Source organism: Cyrtonyx montezumae, unplaced genomic scaffold (assembly GCF_038088225.1).
Source record: "Cyrtonyx montezumae isolate F1298 unplaced genomic scaffold, pur_monq_1.0 scaffold_19, whole genome shotgun sequence".
In the NCBI taxonomy this organism is placed as follows: Eukaryota; Metazoa; Chordata; class Aves; order Galliformes; family Odontophoridae; genus Cyrtonyx; species Cyrtonyx montezumae.
In genome coordinates, this window is record NW_027071925.1 from 9,202,206 (window position 1) to 9,227,562 (window position 25,357).

The window sequence follows — 25,357 nt, forward strand, 5'->3', positions numbered from 1 at the left end:
ACAGATCCCACCAGGGCAGAGGGGCAGAGCTGCCCCTCCCTCGGCTCCACGGAGCCAGCACATCTTGCACCGCACTGTGACCACTGCCACGTCCTCCTGCTCCCCCCACAGACACCGGGGGGGTCCGGGCAGCCGTCACTGTGTGCTCACGTGTGCACCCATCCCTCTGCGTAACGGAATGGGTTAGGGATAAAAGTTGCCTTCAGCTGTTGCCATAGAGACTGCCCGGCTCGGCAGAGAAAACCCAAATCTTGTCAAGAACGGAAGAATTTAAGATTTTAATCAGAGAGAGCACACAGGAGGCCACGAGCGTGGCTTCACAGCTCTGCCTCTGCCCCACGATCAGCAGCGGGGAGCCATAAAAACCAAGGGAAAGACAACCCCCCCGTACCCCCCACGTGGGGTGGGCTGTAGACGTGGGCTCTGCTGGGGAACGGCAAGCTCCTGGCTTGGAGAAAACGGGGAGAAAAAAGCAGCAAGGTTTGAACGGGCCACGCTGAGGCTCTGTGCTGCTCAGTCAGGGAACCGCAGCCCTGTGCCAAGCGGCCACATCCACCGCCTTCATCCCCTGCCAGAGGAACAGCACCAAACCCAACAACACGAGCGAGGCAAAATATTTCCCGGAACCTCCGCTGTTTCTACCACAAACTTCACCTCTCCGCCGGTGCAGCCAGCAGCGGGCGACGGAAAGAAAAGAAAATAAACACGGCAAAACCCAACTGCCAACAGCACGAGGTGGTTTGGGGCGCGTGTTAACTCAGCGGCCACATCCTCCGCACTCCTCCCGACCCCAGCTCCGCTCCGACCGCAGCAGCACGGACAGCTCACTGCTCCGGCATCCCCGCTGCGCCCAGCACCGCCGTGCCACCGCGGCCCCTTCTCCCACCGCGTGGCACCGTGGGGTGGGGGGAGCCCTGGGGAGGGGGCCGCTATGGAGAGCTGCCGGTGCCAAGGGGTGTCGTGTCTGGCAGCGGCCGAGGGGCAGTTTGAGGAAGATCAAACCGAGGGACTTCCAGAAGGAGCGGCGTTGGCTCGGGGAATATTGCTGTGTGAGCTCAGCTCCTGCGGAGGGATGGAAAAAATCACGCAGCAGTGTCGGTGGGAGGACACAGCACGCAGCAGCACGAGCACAGGGTGACCACTGCCACCACGGGATGCTGCCCGCAGAGCCCACCCACAGCTGGGGACACCGACCCCAAGGTGACGCCGGCAGGAAGGTCCCCACACTGCACGCCAAGAGCATCCCTCCTGCCCCACAGCACGGCCCTGCAGGATGGCTCGGGCTTCCAGGCCATCGGAAGAGGAATTTCACAGCACCTTTCTGTGCCCTTGCATTTCTTCTGCGATTTGCTTAGCACCTGCCTCACCCCCTCAGACCACTCCTGGGCTCAGCTTGGACTCCATCTGCTCAGTGCAAGGGCCCTGCCCGGGGACCCCCTCCTCATGGGTGCTCCCCTCTGCTCAGCTGCAAAGCAGCCGCCCTCTGTGGCTGCAGCCCAACACCAACACGACCTCGAGATGCAGCTTCGGGGTCCCGCCTCCCATCCCCAAAGAGAGGCTGCGGATTCACGGAAAGCAGGGAAAGCCCCCAGCGCCTGGCACCGAGCCCTGCCCCCCCCGCCCCCCCAGCACCGCCCCATCCCCCCCAGCAGCTCCGCTTCCCCGCGCTGTGCTGCTGTGTGGGTGTATTTGGAAACGAGATCTTTCCAGCTGAACTGCAAAATGAAGCGCAGAGATCACAACTCCTCGAATAGCTTCACTGCACACACAGCCCCCAGGCCCCATCCTGCCCCCGACGGGGAGCCAATGGCAAAATGCTGAGGGGGAGAACCAAGGGGCTGGGGGGCAAAAGGAGTTGACGTGGGGGAGGGGACACAGCGGAGCTTTTGGAGCATCCTTCAGTGGCAAAGTGAAGAATAGCCACGGGGACACAGTCTGGGGACAGGACGGGGCTCACCAGCTCAGGGACATCCCAGTGCCACTCACAAGAGGTGGCAATGAGCTGTGGCCCTGCTGCCACCAAGCAGCTTCCCTCTGGAAAGGGCTCCAGCAGTGGGGCACCAAGCTGGACCCGTCCGCAGCACCGAGCATCCATGGGATCACAACAGCCCTGAGATGTACACGAGGCACAGCCCTCTGGGATTTATGCTGCACACTCACAGTGAAGAGCAATCACATCCACATCTGTGCACGGCCGGGTCCCGGGTCAGAGGAGTTCAGATTTCTGACCCCACAGAGGCAGACCTGTGCCGTGACCCCACTGATTGCGGCCTCGGGAGTATATCCCGAGACATATTTATGTTCCTCTGAAGCCAGATCGGTCAATAGCCACATGCAGTAGCAGCCACAAGTCAGATATTAATCTAATTCCTCTCCTCCCTGTCTGCCCAAACAAGCATTAATCCAGCAGCGCACGAGGCCGCGTTATTCATCATCCTTACGGGGCACTCTGCTCTCCAGCCAGGCTGCACGGACACGGACAGATCCCACGTGCAAGCAGCCTGCTCTGCCCTGCAGACACGGGTCCCTGCGCTCATAGCAACCACCATAGCGGAGGGTGCTCAAAGCACAGCACATCCAAAAGCCTCACCCAGAGCTCAGCAAAGGGAACGTCTCCTTCCTGCAGCCGCGGGGTGGGCAGGAGCCCCAGGAGCAGCACGGCCTCAGCACAGGGCTAAAACTGAGCTGCTCTCCCAGTTGACATCTCTGTTTGCATAGCGTGGCTGTCAGCTCAACACAAAATCAATGTTTTGGCACCAAGTCGGGTGTGGGGGCGAGCTCTGCCCCGCAGGAGGGAGCTTCATCCCCACGAGGGGTTAATGATCATGTTCTAATTGAATTAACAAATCATTAACGAGTCCTGTACGGCAGCTGGGCACTGCTCTGGGCCGCTGCAGCCACTGAGGCCCCAGGAGCAGCAGGGGCACAGAGAGCACCAAGCTGACCCAGTTCGGCTCCAAACCCCAGGAACCCATGGGCACAAAACCCCCTCCCATCCCTGGGCACCATGGGGACATCCCAAGGTGGGTTGGGAGGATTCACAAGGGGAAATTTCTTGGAAGAAACCCAAATGACAGACAGATAGGATGTCCTGCTATAGGAACCCTGCGAGCGTGAGGCTAGAGCCCGGATTACAGCAAATAAATCCCCTTTTCTTTATGAGCTCATCTTTGCCCAGCTCCCAGCTCTCTGCCATCCCCCACTCCAGGAACTTCAGCACTGCAGTTGGGCTTTCCCTGCACCCACTGCACGCCCCAATGGAGCGGAGCACGAGCAGCAAACACAGCCCCAGGGCCAGCACTTCCAGCAGGATGCGTGCTGAGTGCTCGGCCCCATCCCACAGCCCATTCCCATCCACGTGTGGAGGGTGAGTCCCGACGTCCCCGTGCCAGTCACCAAAAAAAGAGCACCGGATGGAGCTGGAGCTCCCTGCAGTGGGACCAGGCGGCCTCCGAGGGTCCCTCTGCACTCACACAGCTCTGTGCTTGGATGTGCACAGCCCAGCTCAGGGATGTGGTGCTGCTCTCGGCGCTGCTCAGAGCATCGTGCTGCCAGGAGCACAGAGCCAGCTCGAAACTTTCTCCATACCCCGTCTGAAAAATGTGCTTTTTTCCATCTGCTTGAAGCCTCTTTGCTCAGGCTCTGGTAGGAAGCAGATGTGAAAGCATCCCAAAGCACGCTCAATTGTTACTCACTCGGTTATGTAAAACCATGAGAATTTCCTCCTCTTTTTTTTCCCCAGCGCCAGGCCGGGCTCCTGGCTGCGAGGCCGCAGCTCAGTGCTCAGCCAGCCCAGGTTGGGGGAAACCTCCGCTGCATCACCAGGCAAAGGGAAAAATTCACATCTAGGTTGCTGAGCGGAAAGCCAAGGCGCACCGCACCGCAGCCACCGCCAGGGGAGGAAAAGCCACGGCCTGGCCTCGTATCAAGCCCAGAAACGCTCAGCCCTCCTAATGAAGTGGAAATTCAGCCCGCAGTGAGGCTTCCCAGCCCTCCAGCGCGGCCGCAGCGTGACTGCCCCCAGCTCAGCACATGGGACGGCGGAGCTGAGGGCTCTGCAGGGGAAAGCGATGGCACAATCCGAGAGAAGAAGCCACCGGGGAGGCTGTGGGGGTGAGGTTTTCCCTCCCTCCCAGCAATACAGTGGGTATGAACGTGGAGAGCCGAGAGGGGTCGGAGAACCCCAGGAGATCCCAAACCTGATTTTCTCTGTGAGGAGAAAGAAGAGCGAATCGGCGTTTAGAGCAAAAAATAATAGAGAAGTATTTTTCAGCACGGTGCCAAAACATCTGCAGGGGGCGTGGGGGGGGGGGGGGGAAGAAGAAGAGAGCAGAGCGTTTTCCACGCATCAAAAAAGCCCGGGCATCTGCAGAGCGGCTCCAACCCCCCACGCCAGCAGTCGGGGCACGGAGCTGCACCCGACGGCTCCGAGCGGCCCCGGGACGGGGCGGCCCCGACAGAGGGGACGGCCCAGAGCTCCGCTCCCATCGCTCAGCAGCCCCAGTGCCGGCGACCCGGGGGCGGCCTCGGCTCCCCCCGCTTTGCGGATTTCCCCCCGGGGATGCGGGGCCGTCCCGCGGGGAAGCCGGGTCCCCGCGCCGGATGACATAACAGCATGGGCTCGGCCCTTTGTCTGCGCGCCGAGAGGGAGGGAGGGAAAGAAAGGAAAAAAAGAAAGAGGGCTTCTGGAAGTCATTACGGTTCCTCCGCTCCAGTCTCCTTTTGGCAGACGGCCCCCCCCGCTCAGCCCTCCCCCCAGCCCGGCTCGAAATGCCAGCCTATGATTTTTAAATGAGAAAAAGCTGCGCTCTACTCCAGCGCTTGGATAAACTCCTACACAAACTTCCAGATGTGACACAACCTCCTGGAAGGGGGAACTCGACGACGGATCTTCTTAAAAAACGCACGTGGACGGAGCGGAGCGGCGGCGCCGGAGGGACCCACGGATCCCCGACGGGATGCGCGCGTTCCCGGATCGGGATCGGAGCTCCCGGTCCCACCGCGGAGCGGCACCGAGAGGAGCTCGGAGGGGGAGCGCTGCCCGCCCCGTCCGGCTCCGGCCCCGCGGGGGTGAGGCTCGGTGCTGTCTGTCCCTTGGGAGGGGGGGATAAAAGGGAAAATAATCATCGTAATAAAACCCACGCTCGGCCGGCCTTTGTAGAAGGCGACGGGTCCTGCTTTTCCCTGAGATCCCCACCGGGCGCAGCACGTCCCGTCCCAGCCCCTTTCACTCCCGTAGCCCGGAGGGACGTGAGACCACAGCCCCGACCCCCCAGCAGCCGCGGGCTGGGGGCTCTCTGCTGCCCACCCCGAGCAGAAGCCGCTCAGCAGTGCCCGGGGGGGTTGGCAGAGCTGGGGCTGAGCACGGGCTCAGGTGGAGCAAAGCAATTCTGACCCCTCTGTGGGTTTCTCAAACCCAACAAAACATCTCCTTCTGTTTGAACCTCTCGAAAACAAAGCACTCCACTTCATTAAATCCAGAAGCGGAGCGTTGCACAAACGCACTGAACTTCAAAGAGCACTGCTGGCACTCCCTGCTCAGCACAGCCTGCGATCCACGCGGCCGTTATCTCCGCGCTACAGCTGAGCCCTCGCAGCTCCACGCACAGCCGGGCCGCATCCCCACGTCCCCGGGAGGACACAGACATCCCACGCCACGCAGCAGCAGCAGCATCTGCTTGCTTCCTCCATCCTCGCTCTTCAATCACAGCTCGGGCCCCAGGAAACAGCCTCGCCTCTGCCCGCAGCAGCAGGCTGGCACAGACCCCGCGGCGGCCATCCATCCTCCCCTCCCCCACGGTGCTTTCCTTCCATAAGAGAAACCACAGAAATCGGCTTCACCCCCCTACAAACTCCATTGCTCTGCGGCACCCTGCCCAGCCCCCAGTGCCCCCAGTGCAGTGCGGTGACTGCTCAGCACATCCACCCCATCCCCCCCCAGGGCCAGGCTGTCAGTCCAAGACCAACAGGGGGGTGGATGGGGCGAGGCTGTAAGTTTTGGGGTTAAAAACCTCAAAGTATGACGCTCTGCAGGGGGTCGATGTCTGGATCAGAACAAACTTGACCACTTTCTGGACCTATGGAGCTCAACACAGGTCCCCCCATCAGCCCCAGAGAAGCGACTGCCCAGGCAGAGGATGCTCCACATTGAACCAGGGTGGAAAAGTTCAACACAGCCCATCAGCCACCGCCCTGTCCCTGCTGGGGACAGGAGACACATCCCCCTGGCTCTCAAGGCATTCGGATGTGGAAAGCCCCGGGGTCACGCCAGCCCTGGGGACACGGGGACAGCGAGGCGGCAGTGGGGCCAGCAGCAGCTCCGGCACCGCTCCCCACCCCCATCAGCTGCGTTAGCACACACCAAACCGCACCGTGGGCTCCGCCGAGCCAGCAACCTGCACCGCTCCACCGACCTCACCTGGCAGAGGGACACCGGGGGACACCGGGAACGCGAGCACGACAGCCCCGGCTGCCTTCACCCACGGACAGGTGAAAATGGGGCGGGAGCCCATAGGACACCGACGGGAGCCCCCCCGGGCCGGGAGGGATGCGCAGCCACGTGACCCCCAGCGCTGTCACTCCTCTCCGGAGCAGCTGGTGGCAACAAAGACCTCCCAGTGACACGACCGTATGCTTTTAGCACCGAGGCACGATTCCTAGAAGATGACAGCGCGAGAAGAGCCGCTTTTCTGCTCCAGCACAATACGAACTATGAAAAGAATAACATAAAAAAATACATAAGCGAGCAAAGGGCTCGGGATGCTGAGAGCTGAAGTGAAGAGCAAGGCTCTGCTCTGCACCTCAACCACGCAGCAAGGGACGGGATGTGGGCATCCCACTGCCCAGTGCCCCCCAGTGCCCCCCAGTGCACACGGAGCTGCGTCCGGCCCCGAGCGCGGGGCGGGGGGGGAGGGGGATGCTGCAGGCCAACCAAAGCCCCGCAGGTGTTAACACCTGCTTCCAAACAACACCTTTAGGAGGGGAGGGAGGACAGGAAGAGTTTGAAAACACATTTAAATCGGTTGTCATCAGCACTGTCAGTCATAGGAGGGAAGGAGGAGGCGCAGCCCTGCGGAGCTATTTCTTCCCGGAGAAGGATCCCTCGCAAAGTTTCGAGATTTCCTGAGGTGCCGAAATGGACGCAGCTCTGAACTGCTTTGCAGGTGCGAAAGAGATCCGGGAGAGCTGCGGGGAGCGCTCGTGGCTGGGAGGGAACGCCGTTTTTCCCCTCCTGGGGACACCGCGGGGAGGCGGGCAGCGCCTGCTGAGCGCAGCGGCTTTACTGCTGAAACCCAAATGCAGCGCCGTCACAACTCCTGCAGCCCCCCCCCACGGCTCCCGAGCTCAGCCCCACGGATCCGCCGTTCCCATGAGCACAGGATGCATCTTGGGGCCCTCCGTGCCACACAACGAATCCTCCCGCTGCCCGGGCCTCTCCTGCTCCAGATGTGGGGTGTCTGCCCATCCACGCGGCCCCAGTGAGTTCCCATCCACGGGGCAGAGGCAGCCCCCATGCACCCTCCCTGCCAGAAGCCGCCTTTATCTCAGTTAGCTTTTGTTTCCACAGATAATAAACGCAGCCGGAGTTCGGGGGTGGTAAAACACTCACACTGCTACGAACCGTGTGCTGATTGCAACTCAGCTCCAAGGACGGCTTTACAGGCACCGAGACCACGGCAAGAAGTGGTTTTTCTATTGTCTTCATTTTTTTTTTTTCCTCCCCCCTTCCCGTTTCTGAAAGCTTAAAGTTGGCTCCAGCAGCTCAGGCACAGCGTGCACGGAGCAAACGGAGCTGGGAAGGAGCCTGGATGGCTCCATGGGGCTGCAGCAGGCAGCAGCCCCGGCCCCCAGGCACCCGGGGTACCCCACTGCTGCCCTGCCCGCACCCCCAGCGCTGCGAGCACACCCCGGGCAGCCCTGGGACTGCGGACCCCGCCCGGAGGGATGTGAATTATTTAGGGACCCCAAAGAAGAGCAGCAAACCGAGCCCCTGAACAACCGCCCCCCCACCCACATTCCTTAAAACCCTCAGGGAGGGCGGCGGAGAGCCCGAAACGCGCGAGAAACGGGGTCAGGGAGGAAGGAGGGTCCTGCAAGAAGGGGAGCTGCGGTCAGGGCCCCTCGGGGGCGCGGATGAGGAGGGGGAGGAAGGCTGCAGCCCGGCTTCCCGAGCCCGGGGCTGGCGCTGGGCGGGGAGCCCCGACCCCGGCAAACTTGGCGGCCGGGCAGCGGGGAAGGGTCCCCCCCCCCCCCCCCGAAGAGCAGCCCCTCCCCCTGCCGCTCCGGGGCCCTGGGGAGCCGCGCTCTTACCTCGCCGCCGCACCTGCAAAGGATACGGGTTACAGACCAGGCGGAGGCACCAGCTCCGCGGCCGACTCTCCTGGCTCAGGTAGAAGAAGACGACGGGGGCCAACGCCGGGTAAGGCAGCGCCTCCGCCTCCGAATCGCCGCTGCCGCCCTCCCGCTCCCCCGGTCCCGGGCGGCCCCCGGCCCCGGACAGGTCGTTAAGGCGGATGAAAGTCTTGGCTCTTCCCGGCTCCGGCTCCTCGTCGGCCGCTCGCGGTCCATCCTCGTCCATCCTCCGGCGGGCGGCCCCGGGAGGGGCCGGGGCAACGCGGGGCGAGCCGGGGGGGCGTCTATAGGGGCGCGGCCATAGCGGGGCCGGGGGGCTGGGGGCTGGGCTGGGGGCCGCGCCGTGGCGGCTTCAGCGGCGGGACTGCATGGCCGGGCGAGCCGCTGCCTCGCCCCCCGCCGGGCCCGGGGCCGGGCCGCCCCCCTCGGCCTGCCCTGCCGGCTGCGGGCTCCGTAGCTCCTCCTCGCCGTGCCTCCGGGGGGCCCGAGCCGGGCGGGCGGGCGGCGGAGAGGCGGCCCCCCCACCGCTCCCGGTGCTGCCCCCGAGCCTCGGGGCGGGCCGCCTTAGGGGCTGCGCCTGCCCCCTCCGCGCCCCACCATCCGCCCGGGCCCGGGGCTGCTGCCGCCGGAGGATGCTCCCGCGGGCGGCCGCGCCGAGCCGAGCGCTCCGCACAGCTGGATCCCTCACTCCAACTTCAAGTCCCGGCTCCTCCTCCTCCCGCGGCCAATAGGAGCTCTCCCCCGGCCCCTCCGCGCCACCCCATTGGCCGCCGCGCGTGCCCGTCAGGGCGGCACAGCTGGACGGGCAGCTCGCTCCCCCGGCGCGGCTGGACGGGGCGCACCGGGCCGGTGTCGAGGGGGGGCTGGGGGGGCTCGGGAGGTGATACTCCCCCGAGATGGGGTCGGAAGCGCAAAGCCCTGGAAGAGAGGGCGGTGTCCCGCGCTGCGTTAGACGGAGGCAGAGCCCGGCCGGACCCGCTGCAGCGCCGGAGAGGGGAAGGCGGTAAGCGGCGGGGGGAGGATGTGGGGCACGGGGAGATCGCATCGCCGCCCTTCCCCGCTCCGTGAGAGGGCAGAGGAGGTGGCAGGGACCGAGGGCTGCGGGAGCCGCTCAGAGGAGCGCGCATACCCGGTATCTCCGGGGGGGTCCCCGCCCTCCCGCAGCCGCAGCTCTGAGCCCTGCCCGGCACCCTCACCTCGCTGCAGGGCACCGGGCCTCCTTCCGCTTTCCCCGCTCCGCATCCATTCATCCATCCGGGATGGGCTCGGGGCGGGGGGGAGGGGGGGTTGTCACCGCCGCGCACCCCAACCCCTGGCACACACACACCCCATGACCCCTCCGGCCCGAGCACGGAGCCCCGCGCTGGGACAGGGCCGCTCCGACGGGCACCGCTTCGGCCGCAGAGCGGGGGGAGCCGCACCCCGAGAGCAGCGGTGCCCCCCCAGACCCCCGCGCCGAGGACGCGCCCGGAGCTCCCTCTGCCGGTACGATGGGAGCCGGCCCCGACGGCGGGGACCGCGCCGCGAGCATCCATCCATCCCGCGGGGGGCTGCGCCAACGCTCCGAATGCCTGCGGCTCCCCGGGCTGCGCCACGGCTCCCAGTGCTTAAGGAATCCTGAATCCTTAAAAACAGCATTTTCCCCCCTTTTCCTTTAGTGCCCGGGGTCACTTTCCCTCACATCACCGGCAGCTCCAGCCAGCCCCACTCCACCTGCAGCGGGAGCAGAGGGACAGTGCTCATCTCACCCCAAATGCCCCTCTGGTCCGGGTCCCGCTGGCCCGGCAGCACGCTCCATCTTGGATTCACAGCCCGTGCTGTCCAGCCCCAGACAAATGACATGTTTGTTGGCACAGCGTCAGGGCCAGGCAGAATTATGCTGCAGAACTGTGAGATGGTGTCCAGGGAGGGGGAGGGGGGGTGCAATCCCCGCAGCCCTGCACACCGCAGGGCAGTCCCCTGCAAGCACAGCACACACGGGCACGACAGGTCCACGGGCCACCAAGGCGCGGGAGGTGAGGGAGAGGGCCCCATCGATCCCCCACGTTCCCGAGTAGGGGATGGGATGGCGCTGCCCCGCAGAGCACAGCTCTGCCATCCAGCAGTGCTCGGTTGGCAGTGCGGGGCGCACCCTCAGATCAAACAAGCTCCTTGCCACACGAGTCCTGCCCAGCACGGCTGCTCCTGATCCCATCCTTCGTATCCCATAATGTGCAGATGGCCTCTGTGTGCCATTGTTTATTTAAATGGATCGGGAGCAAACATTTTTTTGGTGAAGCTGAAGCTTTGAGCCTGTAAGTGGGTTACCGGATTATGTGCCGTCTCCATTTTAATTACATTTGGCTCGTTTTGTTTATTGCATACATTTCCAAGAGTTACGCTCGTCGCGAGAATCAGAAGCGCTCTGCTTTCGGAGGTACCTGCCCTATAAAGGGACACAGAGACCACGCACACCTTCCCATCTCAAGGAGCACTCTCCTTGCAGTGAGGGCTGGAAAAGAAGAAAGGCTCCGTGGAGCTGTGAGTCCCCTCCATCTGAAAGGCATCGGGAGGATGAAGGCAGCAGCAGCACGGCGGGGTTTGGGCAGCGCTGCCCACTGCTGTCCCCACCCCCCACTTCCATGGGGCAACGCCTGCAAGCACAACCCACTGACAAAGCCCACAGTGAGGATGGGGTCCTGCCCCACCCCCAGCAGCACCCGGGCAGCACTCACACCCCACCAGGGCGAGCCAGGGGAGGAGGCAGCAAGGAGAGGGCTCAGACAGGAGCACAGAAAGCAGCAGAGCTGACCCCGGTGAGCAGAGGTGCACGCTGAGGGACCCGGGATGTAAACGAGAAGAAATTTCAGTACAGCCTAAGAATCTATTGAGGTCACACTCCCCTCGCACGCACAGCTCTGGCCTCCTAATTATACCAAAGATAGCACAGGGGAGAGTGGGGGGGTGAGGTGGGGGCGGGCGGCGGCCGCGTGAGGGCTGCGGGGTCGGTACAGCTGTGCTCACAGCACACGTTGGGGACGTGCATCCCCAGCCCTGCAGGGAGGGCCGAGGTTGGACCGGATGATCTCAGAGGTCTTTTCCAACCTTATGCTGGAAATGCTGCATCCCCAGATCCCCCAGCAGAGCACCCGTGGGGACCAGGGGTGTGCACCCCATTGCAAGGAGGGGAGGGGAGCACAGCCCCCAGCCCGGCCCCTCACTCTGCCACTCCAGAGGAACGTGCCACATTCCGTGGGTGCTTCTAGGAAAAGCACGGTGAGCATTGCTCTGTGTCAGCAGGGAGGGGAGCAGCCACCCCGCAGCCAGCCACACAGGAGCTGGAATGGGAACAGCCGACATCTGCAGCTGTTTTAGCAGGAGGCGGATTGAAGACGGCCCCAGCAGAGGCTCCGGCCCTGCGAGGACGCGGCTGTTTGCTCGGCTGCTGACAGCCGCAGTGCTGCGGGTGATTTCAGTAAGAGGGGAGAATATCTCTATCGGTTCTGGGCACCGACATCTGGCTCAGGTCTGAAACACGCTGAGACACGAAGCTCCTCTCACACCTTGGAGCACAGAAAGCACACATCCAGCCCAGCTCAGCCCCCATGGCCCCACTGAGCGCCCCACGTTCCCCACCCAGCGCCGCATCCCAAACCCCAAAGCTGGGAACGGCCCTGGGAGCAGCAGTGACCCCACGAGGGCTGTAGGATGCTACAGGCACGGCTCCATCTTCCTTTTTATTCTAATGAATATTTTTATTCTCTCTCCTGATCTTTATTAAAAGAGGAGCCAGGCAAGTAGTTGGAGGGAAAATATACTGTGGCACAGAGCAGCACCGCTGCGCAGAGGGACCACGCGCGACGACTGCCATCCCATTGATGCACGGAGCAGAATTAATAATTCCAGCTGGGGAGCAATTAGTTTGGGCTGATGAGCAGCACTTTCCCGCGTGATCAATGGTTGCACCTCCACTTTTTTGCTACGCCATCAATCCGTGCCTGAGCAGGGCCGGGTGCTGGAAGTGCTGCGTGGGCACCACGGAGCTGCTGAACTCACGGCACGGACGGGGCCGAGTGCTGCAGGAGCGGCCAGGGCAGTGCTCACAGCCCGAGCTGTGGGAAAGCAGCCTCCCTGGCTGCCCCCCTCCCTATCTTTTCAAAGTCTCACTTTCCATAGCACCTGCTATTACTTTAGAAATAAGGGAGTCATCCGTTGAACGTTTCGTTGGGTAGAGTGTACTTTCAGCAGCTAGAACCAATATCTGACCCTCAGAAGGAGCATGAGGACATCAGCCCACAGAGATGGGCTCCTGTGTGGGAGTGGGGCTCCATTCCCCTTTGTGTGCAGCCCCACACCCTCAGCTCCAAAGCCCAAACACGGCGCAGAGACACCAAAATGCAAACAAGTCCATTGGAAAAAGGGGGGTTGGGGGAAGGGGCGTCAGAGGGTTTGTTCTGCTTCACCAACTCTTCTCCCAAGGGCACTCATACCAGAGTGCGCAGTGTTGTGCTGTACATTGGCCCTGTGACCTGCTGCAGCTCTGCTCGGGGTCTGTCCCCATGCACAGCCCTCCTGCAGCCACCACGCACAGCAGCAGCTGCAGCTCCATCCAACAGCGTGCACACAGCCCAGATTTCCCCCACTTTTCTCTGAAGTGACGGTGCAAAACACAGCTTTCAAGGAAGAGGCAGCCTTCAGAAAGGGGAAAAAAATAAAAATCCCAACTGAAATGCAGCCTTCTGCTGCTGCTGCTGCCTGGGATGGCCCCATCTGACGTGCACGTGGGCTGTGCAGAGGGCTGGCCCCAAATCCCGCAGCACCACAGCACGCTGAGCCCCGTCCCCATATCTCAGTGCTGCTCTGTGGGGCTGGATTTGGGGCAAACAATCCCTGCCGGCCACGTGCACACAGCTCCAGTGCTGCAGTCCCAAATGGGTGCCCCAGTGGGACACAGCAGGGCTTTGGGGCCGCAGCACACCCCCAAGCCTCCCAAAATCTGCATCCCTTGCTTTTTCCTCCCTGGAGCTGTCAGCCCTCGTTGCCCAAAGCCCCCCTCCCTACCCTCTCACATCGCTCTCTGCTTTCATCTGGTTCCCATGCAGCACGTGTGCTAGGAGCAAGCAGCACGCCAGCAACACTTCTATCAGCACTCCCACTGTAATTGAATCTTCAAATCTCATCTGACAGGAGCAGACAAGAAGGAAATGAGACGCTCATCACCCGGCCCCCGGCACAGAGCAGCACTGGGATGCCCACGACCACTGGTCCCAGCAGAGCTGGGAGTGCTTCCAGATCCCCCAAACACAGTAAGGGGCTGAAATTGGTCAGGGTGATCCTGGAGAGGAGGGGAGCAGTGCCAGGCCGGGAGATAATGTGAGGCTGCTGCAGAGGAGGGGCTGCAGGGCTCAGCTCAGCTCTGGGGTGCAAAGCCCTGACTCAGCACGTGAACGAGGACCCACACAAATGGCACAGAGCACCCTGCTGCCCTCCCGAGCAGCTCCAGGAAAGCAGCATCCAACTCTCCGCCCCAACTGCATACAGCCACCAGAAGCACTCAGTGGCATTCCCACCCCCCACATCCCAAGCACAGCAGCAATGAGAGGTCCCCCCCACCCCAGGAGAAACATCACCCCAAGCTCCTACCTGCACAGCCAGAGGACTCCTACACCCCACACTGAGCAGCACATGGGGCGGGAGCAGAGCTGCAGCACTGACACCAGCTGGGCAGTGCTGATGGGGGACAGCTGATGGCTCAGGTGTGGGGTCAACCTCGTTACACCCCACCCTATCCTGCTGTGCTGTGTGGGGCAGAGGGGATGAGGTCCCACCCCACTCCCAGCCCCGGGTCTGGGGTCGTTGTGCCCATCACAGCCCTTCCCTTGTGCTGAGGTCAGGGCTTCCCCACCCGGTTGGGGGGCAATGACCCAAATGGTTTTAAAATCAAAGAACATCACGTGAACACGGATGTGCCCTCGTTGTGCTGGCTCAGCCCCAGTGGTGGCACTCACGTGGGGACCTGCCTGTGCCACCGCTTTGTCCCCAAAATGTCTCCATCGGTATCTGCCCCCCCAGCACCAACCCTTGTTGCAGAAGAGATTTCTTTTATTTTTTCCCTTTTGTTATTTTTCCCCCCTTTCTTTTTAAGATCTCTGCTGGGAAATCTTTGTAATTAATGACCCTTTAAAGTAAAATATAATTAAGAATAATGTGGAGCACGCCGCAGCAGCTCGCAATGCCGCGGGGAGCGGGCGGCCGAGCGGCACCGGGCACAGCAGCACTGCCCCCAGCGGGCACCGATGGGGCTGTGGTCCTCTACGCGACCCCTGCGGGGACGTGGGGGGGTCACGGCGGCTTCTCCTTCCCGCGGGAGGCGGCCCCGGTGGGTGTGCGGGTGGGACCCGGGGAGGGTCGCTGCAGCCGGGAACCCCCTCGGACAGAAAAGCGCGGTGCCCGTGCAGACTTTGCCTCCACCAAACCGGAGCGGCCCTCGGCAGGAGCCCGAGCACCGCAGAGGCGTGCAGACGAGGGCTGGCTCATTTAAACGTGATGCTGATGAGGAGATCTTCCCTCTCCTTCCAGCAGAGAGCAGATGTTCCCGTTCCGCGTAGCTCGGCCCGAGCCCCGCTGTCACTGCCCGTGGGTGGATCGCTGTTGTGCTCAGACAAACCTGACGTTTTCCCTTTTAAAGATGCGTTGGGACGGCGCGTGGGAACTGCTGAATCGCGGCCTGAGCCGCTGAGGGTGGGCACTGAGTCGGCCCTGGGAGCACAGGTGGAGGCGATGCACGTGTGTGACCAGAAGGGGTGGAGCCAGTCCGGCTCTCGCAGACCCCATGTGAGGGCTGACCCCACTGGGGAGGGGTCTCTTGTTGGGGGTCCCACCTGTGTGGAGTTTTTCCCTGTGAGCCTCGATCCTCAGAGACAGGTGAGCACTTCTCTTTGTATTGATCTCCTTTCCATCCCGACGATCTTTCGAATTACACTCTCCATAAAATATATCGACTCATGATATCATTTGGTATTATTTATTTTGGCGACTTCGCCCCTTGCAGGTGGATTCTGGCTTCCTGCCACAGAGCACATCCTGATGGAGTTGTCATCGGGGACGCTGTCCTCACAGCGCTGAGTTAAAACGGCCCCTTGCATTTCCAGCAGAGTGCACAGGAGCGTGGGCAGCAGCTCGACCCCCCCGCCCCCCAGCAGCGGTGGGCAGCAGCACTGCACGGCCTCGGTGGTGCTGGGGGGGCTGATTTATTTCATCCTTCTCAGGTCTGGCTTCCTCCTGTCATTAACGCTGTATTGCATAACGGGTGATAAATCTGAACGGAGTCACTGCCCACGAAGCACCACGCTGAATGTTCATGTGCTGGCGACCAGAACGGGGCGGACGCGAACCTTTATTACCAGTGGAGGTCGTTAATTATTAATGTTTTCTGTTTGAGACGCGCTGTGACACATGGAACTCAAACGCAGCATAACTAAAAACCGTCCTAAATTATAGATAAATGGTGACGAACGAAGGGGGGAAGCACAGCCCCGGGGTGGGAAGGGATGGAGGGCTCCGGGCGTGGACAGCGATGCCCTCTGTTCAGCTCTGGGTGCTGCTCCCATCCCTCACAGCACCAGCTCGTGTGTGGGAGCGGCCTCGTTTTGTGAAGAACACAGCACTACAGGAGGAAACTAAGGGAAGACAGAGGAACTGAAATCAGATGGAAGTTACGGTGCCCCTAATCCCACCGCCGCTCCCTGGAGCCGCCGTGCTGCCCGGCACCTCGGCCTTGGGGCCCCCACACTGACCCCTGTGGGCCCGCAGTGGGGGCACAGCCACGCGTGTCCCCGTCACTGCCCCCGTAAGCAGCGCTATCCAGGGCCCCGGGACTAATTTGGGATGCGGTGGACGTTTATAATGTGCTGCTATAAATATTGATGGGCTGTCAGCCATGAAAAAGGACCCTTCTCCTGCCGTGACGCCGTGCTGGAGGGGGGCAGGGGGCCGGGGGGGCACAGCTCCGCGTGTCCACCTCTGCCACGGCCCCACTGCCGCCGTGGGGTGTGCGTGCAGTGCAGCCTGTCCTCTGCTCCTCCGAGAGCATATTGATTCCTCCTGCCCGTGCTTCACCCCAACGTATCGACCCAATCTGCTCTCTGTAACTCAAACTAAATTAGCTGCCTTAATCCGCAGATAATTGCGGCGAGCCTGGCTCTGCCTGTCCCAGATTCGCCGGTGGTGGGGACAGGGAGGAGATGTGGGGACAGCCACCTTGCAGCCATTAATAGCTTCCACACCCGGCGCCCACCCTGCAGCTCCCCACTCCCACTGCCCTCCGTCTGTGCCCCCCAGAGCCCCCAGCCCATCCCAGCACCGCCGAGGCAGTGCCCCCCTCCCCAGTGCAGGCTCTGCCCTCTGCAAACATCCTCCCCCAGCTTCTGTAAAGCCTCCTCCAAAACACACATTTAATTTAGATTTAATGCAATAGTTACCATGGTCAGGAAATACCAAAACCATATTAGAGGAGGATTAATAGCCGTGCCATGGCTGCACACCATGGCCTAATCCTGCTCCGAGCGCCTGCACCAGCAGCAGGAGCACCGCCCCACAGCCACAGCACTTGCTCAGGACCGCTGAGCACTGCGTGGGGCAGTGACCCACGGGAAAGGGCAAACCCACTTCACACCAGCACCCCTCCACCCCCCCGATCCTGCCCTTCCCCCCCCACCTCGCACTGATGCTGATTGCTTGCCCGATTTGCCCACGCACGGAGCGGTGGTGCTGAGCTGCGGCCCCGTGGGGATCCCGTGGGGAGGGAGCATCGCTCCACTTCCCCTCCCCGGGGCCGGGAGCTGTGGGAAACCCCGGGGAGAGGCCCGGGGGCCCGGGACCCCGCTGTCCCCCACTGCTGTCCCCTCCTGCAGCCACACCGTCCCCCGACGGCAAGGAGCCTCCGCAGCCCCTCCGCACCGATGTCACATCAGTACCGGGATAAAAGCGGACGGCACCGCGCCGGCAAAGCCAGGGAATGTTAATTAGAGGGAAAGCCTCATTAAAACAGAGTCGCAGCCCCAGGGGTGTGTGTGTGGGGGGAGGTAACGCGTCCCGAGGGGACGCGGTGGGCTGCATCGCTCCCCGTGCAGGGAATGGGATGCCCCGCTGTGTCATGCAGCCCCAGGGTGAACCCCCACTCTGACCCCGCACAAAATGCAGCGCCCCAAGTGCCACAGCAGCGTTTATTTGTCACGGAGCACTTTTCCTCCTTTTATTCCTTTTTTTTTTTCGGCTGCTCAGCCCAATGCGTCCTGACAGCCCTTCCCAGCACGGCTCTGCCCGACGGCTGCAGAAGGAGACGCGCTGACACAGCGCGGTGCGGGGAAAGGGGCCCGCGTCCTTTGGAGACGACTGTCACCATGGGCACGGCCACCTCTGGGTCCCCAGAGCGGCGGTGTGGGGCGACGTGGGGCGGCACCGAGCTGCTCTGAGCGCTGCGGGGATGCGGAGTCACAAACCCCGCGGCAAAGGTGTCCAGTTAAAGCAGCAACTTGAAAGACAAAGCGCTGTGCCAAAGGCAGCGGTTTGCAGCCGCGCTCCCAGAACCACTGCGGCTTTTAAACCAAAAGGAAAAATAAAAACCAAAACCAAACCAACTCTCCTCTTCCACAAGCGCAGAAAGTATTCACATGGAGATGAGGTGCAAAATTCCTCTCCGACTTCAAAGGCGTTTCTCCTGGCCGGGGACCCACGTCCCGGCGCGACCCCCAGAAACGCCCCGGGACCACCGCGGCCGTCTGCCCCCGCCCCACGGCTGCAGGGACGGCGAAGGGCAGCCCCGGGTGGGCACCGGGCATCGGCATGGGGCCGGGTGGGAGGGTGGGACACGGCATCACACGGGGCGGACGCTCCGGGGGCAAAGCAGAGCTGGGAGCTGCGCCGTCCCGGGCCGTGAATCGCTCTGATGGACGGCGCACACCGCCGTCTCGGGAAGGTAACGTCCAGAAGCGCTTCACCCCGCGTTGCTATAGGAACCAGAAAGAGTTTTTGCATCCCATTGCCGTGTTAAGGCTGGGACGTGTATGTTTGCCCTCTGCAAGAAGAGGCGATGGGTGAGCGCAGGTGAGGGAGGGGGGGGGGCACCGCGGGGCTTCGGGGCACTGGGACCTGGGCTGAGCCCCCCAGCAGCCCCCCAACTCCCTCCCCACCGTCGGGGCACTGCGGCTCAGGCGCAGAGCAGCTCCCGCAGCGCGCGGGGGGAGGTGACGGGCAGGGAGCAGGAGAAGTTGCTGCAGACATAGGCGGTGGCTTTGCCCTCCTTCATCTCCAGGGTAGACAGGAACGGCAGCTGGCGGTACAGGAACCCGGCGCGGTCTCCGTCCGCGAGCATCAGCACCTGCAGAGGAAAGCAGCCGAGGGCCGGAGGAGCACGGCGTCCCGCAGCTCCCGAAGCGCCAGCAGCACCGGGATAAGGACAGGGCCGCCGGGACAACGGGCTTCTTTGGAAAGGAAAACATTTGTTCAAGCCTCAGGCCTCGCAAGCTGATCGGGGAAGGCTGGGAGCGCACGCGTCCCACCTTGCTCGGCCCCTGCCTGGCCCTCTGCCCGCTCCCCCTGCCCTCCTCCCTCACTGCCTTTGTCTGGAATTAATTCCAGGAGTGATTAATTACCAATTCATGTCCAATCTGAAATTCATTATTCATTTTTCTCACAAGATCCCTAAGGTCCTCTTGCAGGGCCAGGATAAAGGCGAGCCGGGGAGCTCGCACGCTGCAGCTGAGGAGATAATGGGATCCTCCATAATTACCCTAAAGACCTTTAATAGGGGCCGGGATCTCAACCAGGAGCATGATCCGGGCCGGTGGCCCCAGGGCAAACACGGCCAGGGCGATGGCAGAGATGGGCTGGGTGGCAGCTGGGCACAGCCATGGCCTGGGGGGTGGCACAGGGACAGGAGCTGTCCCCAGCACAGCACTGCATCCCGGCACGGGGCTCCTCCCGACAGAGCCCTCAGCGCCGCTTTATCATCGGCTCCTCATTATAGGGAGGATTTCAATGAGAGGTTTGTAAGGAATTAATTACTACAGCGACCTAATTAATTGCGTTCCCGCAGCCCGGGCTGCCCCCAGCGCCCTGCCAGCACCGCGGAGCGGGGGCGATGCTGACGTCTCCTCCAGCCCCCATTCCCAGAGCAGCTGCATCCCCGGGGCTGTGAGTCAGGGCTGCAGCACCGGGAGGGATGGGGATGGGAAACGGAGGGGCTGCACCTCGTGCCCTGTGCATCCAGGAGGGACCGGACACAGCCCATGAGAACCCTGGTGTCACACCCAGGTCCCCCTGGAGCAGCTGTGGGGAAGGCAGAGGGGAGCTCACAGCAGCACGGTGCTTTCCAAGCTCACCGACTGGGTCACCCACTGTGATCCTTCCAAGGAAGCAAAAGCCAGAACAGAGGGGGCTCATACACAGCACAGAGAGCAAGAATGGTGTGGGGTGGACACACTGCATCCCCATGGAGCTGGCTCCCATCCCTCTGACACTATCACTGACTGCTGACACAGGGACAGGCGAAGGAACCCCTGCTCAGCCTGCCCCAGCTCACCCAGTTGGGCCACAGAGGGTTCACAACAGCTGTGGGGAGCGTGGCTGCAGCCACGAGGACAGGACAGGACAGGCTGCTCTACCTTGTTGGGGATGAAGGTGGAGTGCACACAGCGGAGCATCTCTTTGGTGTCTTCTCTCTGGGGGTCCCCACAGATCACCACCTGTCCAGAGACAGCACAGGTGAGGGGGGCTGAGGTCCCCACACCTGTACCCAGAAAGGAGGAGGGCTTCCAGCCCCTACCTGTTTGAGGGTGTGATGGAACACGGCGGTGGCCCGGGCCATCTCCGGCAGAGCCAGGGGGATCTTCTGCAGCCTCTCAGAGAAAGCTGCCAGGACCTGCCCGGCCTTTTCCACCCACTCCTTGTGGCCGGAGTACGAGGCTGCTCGGAGCAGGTTTGTGACAGTGACAGAGTTGGCAGCGGGCTCTGCTCCATCCTGGTCTGCGGGGGACACGGTGTCATAGTCAGCCCGGTGCCAGCACTGCCCCTGCCCTGCCCAGGGTCCCCACGCACCGTCCTTCAGGCGCAGCAGCAGCGACGGGTCCCCATCCTCACTGGAGAAGTACGCAAAGCCCTTGGGGTCCCAGAAGAGCTTGTCCTGCATGTGCTGGAGCTGCAGGGCCCACTCCAGCCAGGTCTGGTCCAAGGAAGCTTCGTAGAGGTCAAAGAGACCCTGGATGACGAAGACATAATCCTCCAGGAACCCATGGATGGGCACAGCACTGCAACAGCAGGGGGGGACGGGCATCAGGGCCTGCAGCCCAGCAGGGTGGGCTGGGGGAAACCCCCCGCACTGCTGCCTGTGACCCAGGAGACAGCACCTTGCTTGGCGACTGTGCCAAGGCATCATATGGGTTAGTGCGGGTCTGCAGCAGAACAGGAGAGCTCCCACCAGCTTCAAAGACAAGACATGGAAAGGATTTGGGCTGGGAGACACTTCCTGCACCGCCACTCACCTCTGCTCCACCACGTGGGCCTCACTGCGGTAGCAGCTCCGCAGCAGCCTGCCGCTGCCCGGCTCAAAGAGGTGTCTGTGCAGGAAGTCGGCCGCCTGCGCTGCCCGGCTCACGTACTCCTGCTTGGCCAGCACTGCCCCAGCCTGGGCAAAGCCCGAGATCATCAGTCCTGTGGGGGCACAGGGGCAGCTCAGGCACAAGGGAAGGCTTGGTGTCGTGTGTTATCTTCCACGGGATGCTTCACACGAAGCTCATCCTTCCTGACGTCCTAACTGCAGGCCAGCATCTCCTCCCCTCACTCCCAACCACTGAGGAATTCCCTTGCTATCACCCAAGAGAAAGGCAGAGCACTGAAAGCACTGCCAGATCTCAGCCTCCGCCTGTGTGCAGAAGCTGTGAGACCTGGCTCTGTGCAGTACCTGCAGCTCAGGCTCCAGGCACACCCCACAGGGACAGGGACAGCAGCATGTTCTCACCCTGCTGACACAGGGTGCTCAGCCCCCCCCCCCATCCCAACACCTCCGCTCCATCCCTCCCCGCCCTGCCAAGCAGGCCGTGCCAGGGAAGAGTTCTGCTGCTCTCTGCTGGCAAAAAGAAAACGGAACACCCAACGCAGCCATACCCCGCGCCAGCAGCAGCCCCACGAGCAGCGGTGGCCCCACTCACCGTTCCACGAGGACAACATCTTGGTGTCCAGGTGGGGCCGCGGGCGCTGTGCCCGTGCTGCCTGCAGCCTGTGCCGGCCCTCCTGCAGCACAGCTCCGAGCTGCCCCGGCTCCAGCCCGAAGCGCGTGGCCGTCAGCTCTGGGGAGGAGCGGACAATGAGGACATTCTTGCCCTGCAGCTCCTTATGGGGGTCCTGCAAGGAGAGCTCTGCTCTAGGAGCGTGGCCGGGACCACGCCTGGGGTGCAGCAATGCTCCCGGTGAGCTCTGCACAACCCCTCACCTTCCTGGGGTTCACGTTGCCGTCCTCCTTCACCCCATAGTGGTACATGAAGACATCTGCCAGCGTTGTCCCCTCTGCAGCCCCTTCCACCGGGTCAGGGAGCAGAGCCCGGAGCTCCTCGGCCGCCCATACGCAGAACGCTCCCTCCCTCTTCTCGCTGCAGGCGGCTGTCGGGTAGGAGTCTGCGTCCTCCGCGCTGCAGAAGCCTCCAGCCTGGGCAAAACGCAGCAGAGGCGTCCGGCCACGGCCCAGCCCTGCACCACGGAGGGGTGAGCACAGTGAGCGAGCACTGCCCGGCTCGGGGAGCACACCTGGCTGCCCAGGTCCCGTGAGACGTACAGCAGGATGTCAGCAGCAACGTCGGCGAAGAACTCATCACCTGAGATCTGCAGGAGAGGAGAGGCAGGGGCTGCTACAGTGGGCAGTGCAAGGAGACACAGCAAGAAGCATCGGGGCATGGAAAGAGCTACAAGGGGACATGAGAGCATGCATGGATTTCAAACACGAGGCAGACTTAGAGCCTCGAGGGCTGACGTCGTGGACCCGTACAGCACTCCTGGCTGGAAGAGGAGCACTACGGATGGGGAATACAGAGTGCTCTGTGCCCAGGGATGGGCAGCCCGAGCCCTGGGGGAGCCCACACCTGGAAGGCTCTGCTGTACACAGCTGCCAGCTGGCCCTGGTCATACAGCATCTTCTCGAAGTGCGGGACGTGCCACTGCCGGTCGGTGGAGTAGCGGTGGAAGCCCTGTGAGGGACGCACAGATGTCCCCAGCACTGCTCTGCCTGCGCAGCACTGAGGTTCAACCCCGGCACTCTGCTCCCACCTGACCCACGTGGTCGTGAATGCCCCCACGCGCCATCATCCTGAGGGTGTGCAGGGCCATGTGCAGCGCGCGGGCCCCTCCCGGGGTTGTTCTGTGCAGGGCCCAGTAGGTGAAGAGGAAATTCAGATTCACTGAAAGACAGGGACAGGCCGCGGGGTGAGCTGCACGCCCCAGCAGGGCTCAGCCACAGCGACCACACTGACCTGGGGTGGGGAACTTGGGGGACTGCGAGAAGCCGCCATACTCCTCGTCGTAGGAGCCGGACAGCTGCTGGAAGCAGGTGGCCTGAACCTCCCGGGCCGGTGGGGCTGCCTGCTGCTCCTGAGTGCCGAGCCGGGACAGGGAGCGCAGCGCTTCCAGGATCCTCTGGCTGCTCTGCAGCAATGCCTCCTGGTTCTGCCTCCACTGAGAGGCCGTGAGAAAATCAGTGCTTCCTCTTCCTGCCTTTCTGCCTCCCACCCCAACCTACGCCTCCACTTCTCAGTGCCCTCCTCCTGAGCATCCCCATCCCCACCCCCATCCCCCCCTCTCCTTGAGCCGCTGCCTCCCATGCCCCCCCCCCCGACTCAGCCCCGTGCCGCAGTGCTGCCCTCAGCCCCCCGCTCTGTACCTGCTCTGCCATGCGGAGCAGCACGGTCCGGAAGCCCACGTGATGAGCGCTGTCCTCGGGGGGGAAATACGTGCCCCCAGCAAAGGGCTTGAGGTCCGGGGTCAGCCACACGCTCATCGGCCATCCCCCTCCGCCGCTGGTGGCCTGGGGGACACGGGGCACAAGGATCTCACGGGGGGCTCCTCGGGAACACGAAAATGGACCTCGAGAGAGAAGGGCAGAGCGTGCCCCCGCCCTGCCACGCCTCCCCCACCTGCACGAAGGTCATGTACACTTTGTCCACGTCTGGCCGCTCCTCACGATCCACCTTTATGCACACAAAGTTCTTGCTCATGATCTCACCGATCTCCTGGTTCTTGAAGGACTCCTCCTCCATCACATGGCACCAGTGGCACGTGGAGTACCCGACTGAAAGCAACAGCAGCACGTGGGCTGAGGCCGCAGGGACGGGCACACGGGGACCGTGGTGGTCCCACGCAGCACCACCCCCACCCCTCTTCCTGAGAGCGGTGTCCCAGTGCCCCCTCAGCTCTGGTTGCCCCCACCACGCTCTGGGGCACAGCCTTCCCCAGCCCCCCAACACAGCTCTGTGCCATACAACCATCTACCGTGGAGGTGCAGCAGCAGCATCCCGCTGGCTCAGCTCCTGCTCTGCACCCTCAGCTCTCCCAGGAGGACTCTGGAGGCCACGATGGCCCCCGGACACAGCCCCCCCCTCCCAGCAGAGCCCCTACAGCGCATGGCAGCTCTCGGTCGGAAGGAGGGCAGCCTCACCCCACAGCTCATTTACCCACTGACACTCATCGGGGGATGTAAGTTACGCCGCACTGCTGTTACCTGACAGGAAGATCAGCTTGTTCTCCTGCTTCGCTTTATCAAAGGCCTCCTGACCCCACGGGTACCTGCAGGGGACGAGGAGCAGCCCGTGGGGCAGCAGCATCCTCCCGGCATCAGCCTCACCGGGGGAGGAGGAGGAAGAGGAGGAAGGGCACGGTGCACTCTCACCAGTCCACGGGGTTGTGGGCGTGCTGCTGGAGGTACGGGGACTTCTCGTAGATCAGCCGGTTGGTGCGGGGGGGTGGGCTGCCCCTCCCGGCCGTGGCCACGGCCATGCTGCCTGCCAGGAACACCGGCCTGCAGCACGGGATGTGCTCGTTAGCTGGCTCGTTAATTCACTCATTAATTCACTCTGATGCCCATGGGGAGAGCCCGACGTGGGTGGGGCATCCCCCACACGCCGCAGTGAGCCAGTGAAGCCCCCCCTGCATTGCTGCACCCCGGGGGGAAGGAGACCCTCCTGGTGCTGGGGGCACAGGGGGGGGCTGCACGGATACCGGGGGGGGCAGCAGTAAGGGGGTGCGGGAAGGGATCCAGAGTCATACAAGGGAAGATGCAGCAAAGGGGGTGCAAGGGGAAGGCGCGGGGGGAGGAAAGCGGGAAGCAGGATTCAGGGCGACCCCAGGGACGACTTAGGGGCGTGCAGAGGGTACAGGGACGAGTCGGGGGACGCAGGGACGCTCACGGGGTACAGGCAGGACTCCAGGGCACGCAGAACGGGTGCAGAGATGGTTTAGGGGCACGAAGGAGGCACACGGAGCGCGGAGGGACGCACAGAAGGGACGCAGCGATCCGGGGAGGGTTCAAGCGAATGCGGGGGATGCGGAGAGGGCACGGGGGGGGGATGGGAGTGCGCGGGATGCGGGCGGGACTCGGGCACGCAGGAGGGGTCCCCAGGAGCGCTCAGAGCGCTGCGGAGGGGGGGGCCGCGGGGGCACCGTGTGCCGCACCCCCACCCCCCCCCGTACCTGCGGACCCTGCGCAGCGACACCGCGAACATGGCGGCGGGGGAGGGGAAAGGATGGGGCCGCCCCCGAGCAGAGCCCGCCCCGCGCGGGGGGAGGGGACACCCCCGGGAAGGAGGAGGCACTCGGACTCCGTTCGGTATTTTATTGTTGCGCTCAGTCGACGGTTCCCGGCTGTCGGTGCGGCCGCGGCGGACCCGGAGCAGCGCTGCGGGATGCACGCGCTGAAGCATAACGGACCCCCCCCCCCCCCCCCCAATCCCCCCCCGGAACAGCGCTGCCTCCCGCACCCGGCTCCGCT

At 63.0% G+C, this 25,357-nt stretch overlaps 2 protein-coding genes across 4 annotated transcripts in view; both read right to left on the reverse strand.

The window, feature by feature from the left end:
• CACNA1G (calcium voltage-gated channel subunit alpha1 G) overlaps nt 1-8,578 on the reverse strand; it is a 100,476-nt gene extending 91,898 nt beyond the window's left edge. Inside the window, exon 1 of the mRNA XM_065735509.1 lies at nt 8,337-8,578. Within this exon, the coding sequence (XP_065591581.1) occupies nt 8,337-8,578 (242 nt within the window). The remainder of the gene's footprint in view (nt 1-8,336) is intronic.
• A 9,939-nt stretch (nt 8,579-18,517) lies between these two features.
• SPATA20 (spermatogenesis associated 20) lies at nt 18,518-25,091 on the reverse strand. Of its 3 annotated transcripts, XM_065735497.1 has the most exons (16): nt 25,060-25,091; nt 24,260-24,388; nt 24,092-24,156; nt 23,508-23,662; nt 23,255-23,398; nt 22,848-23,049; nt 22,645-22,775; nt 22,461-22,565; nt 22,129-22,203; nt 21,818-22,030; nt 21,537-21,729; nt 20,871-21,039; nt 20,428-20,636; nt 20,156-20,355; nt 19,995-20,075; nt 18,518-18,709 (listed from the first exon to the last, which is right to left on the reverse strand). In XM_065735497.1, the coding sequence occupies exons 1-16, from the start codon at nt 25,089-25,091 to the stop codon at nt 18,539-18,541; spliced, it is 2,274 nt and encodes a 757-aa protein (XP_065591569.1). In that variant the 3' UTR covers nt 18,518-18,538. The 3 variants fall into 3 exon arrangements, with proteins under 3 accessions (XP_065591569.1, XP_065591570.1, XP_065591572.1); XM_065735498.1 differs by lacking the exons at nt 24,092-24,156; nt 24,260-24,388; nt 25,060-25,091 and having other exon boundaries at nt 22,645-22,735; nt 23,508-23,596; XM_065735500.1 differs by lacking the exons at nt 24,092-24,156; nt 24,260-24,388; nt 25,060-25,091 and having other exon boundaries at nt 22,645-22,735; nt 23,499-23,580.
• Nucleotides 25,092-25,357: the final 266 nt, after the last annotated feature.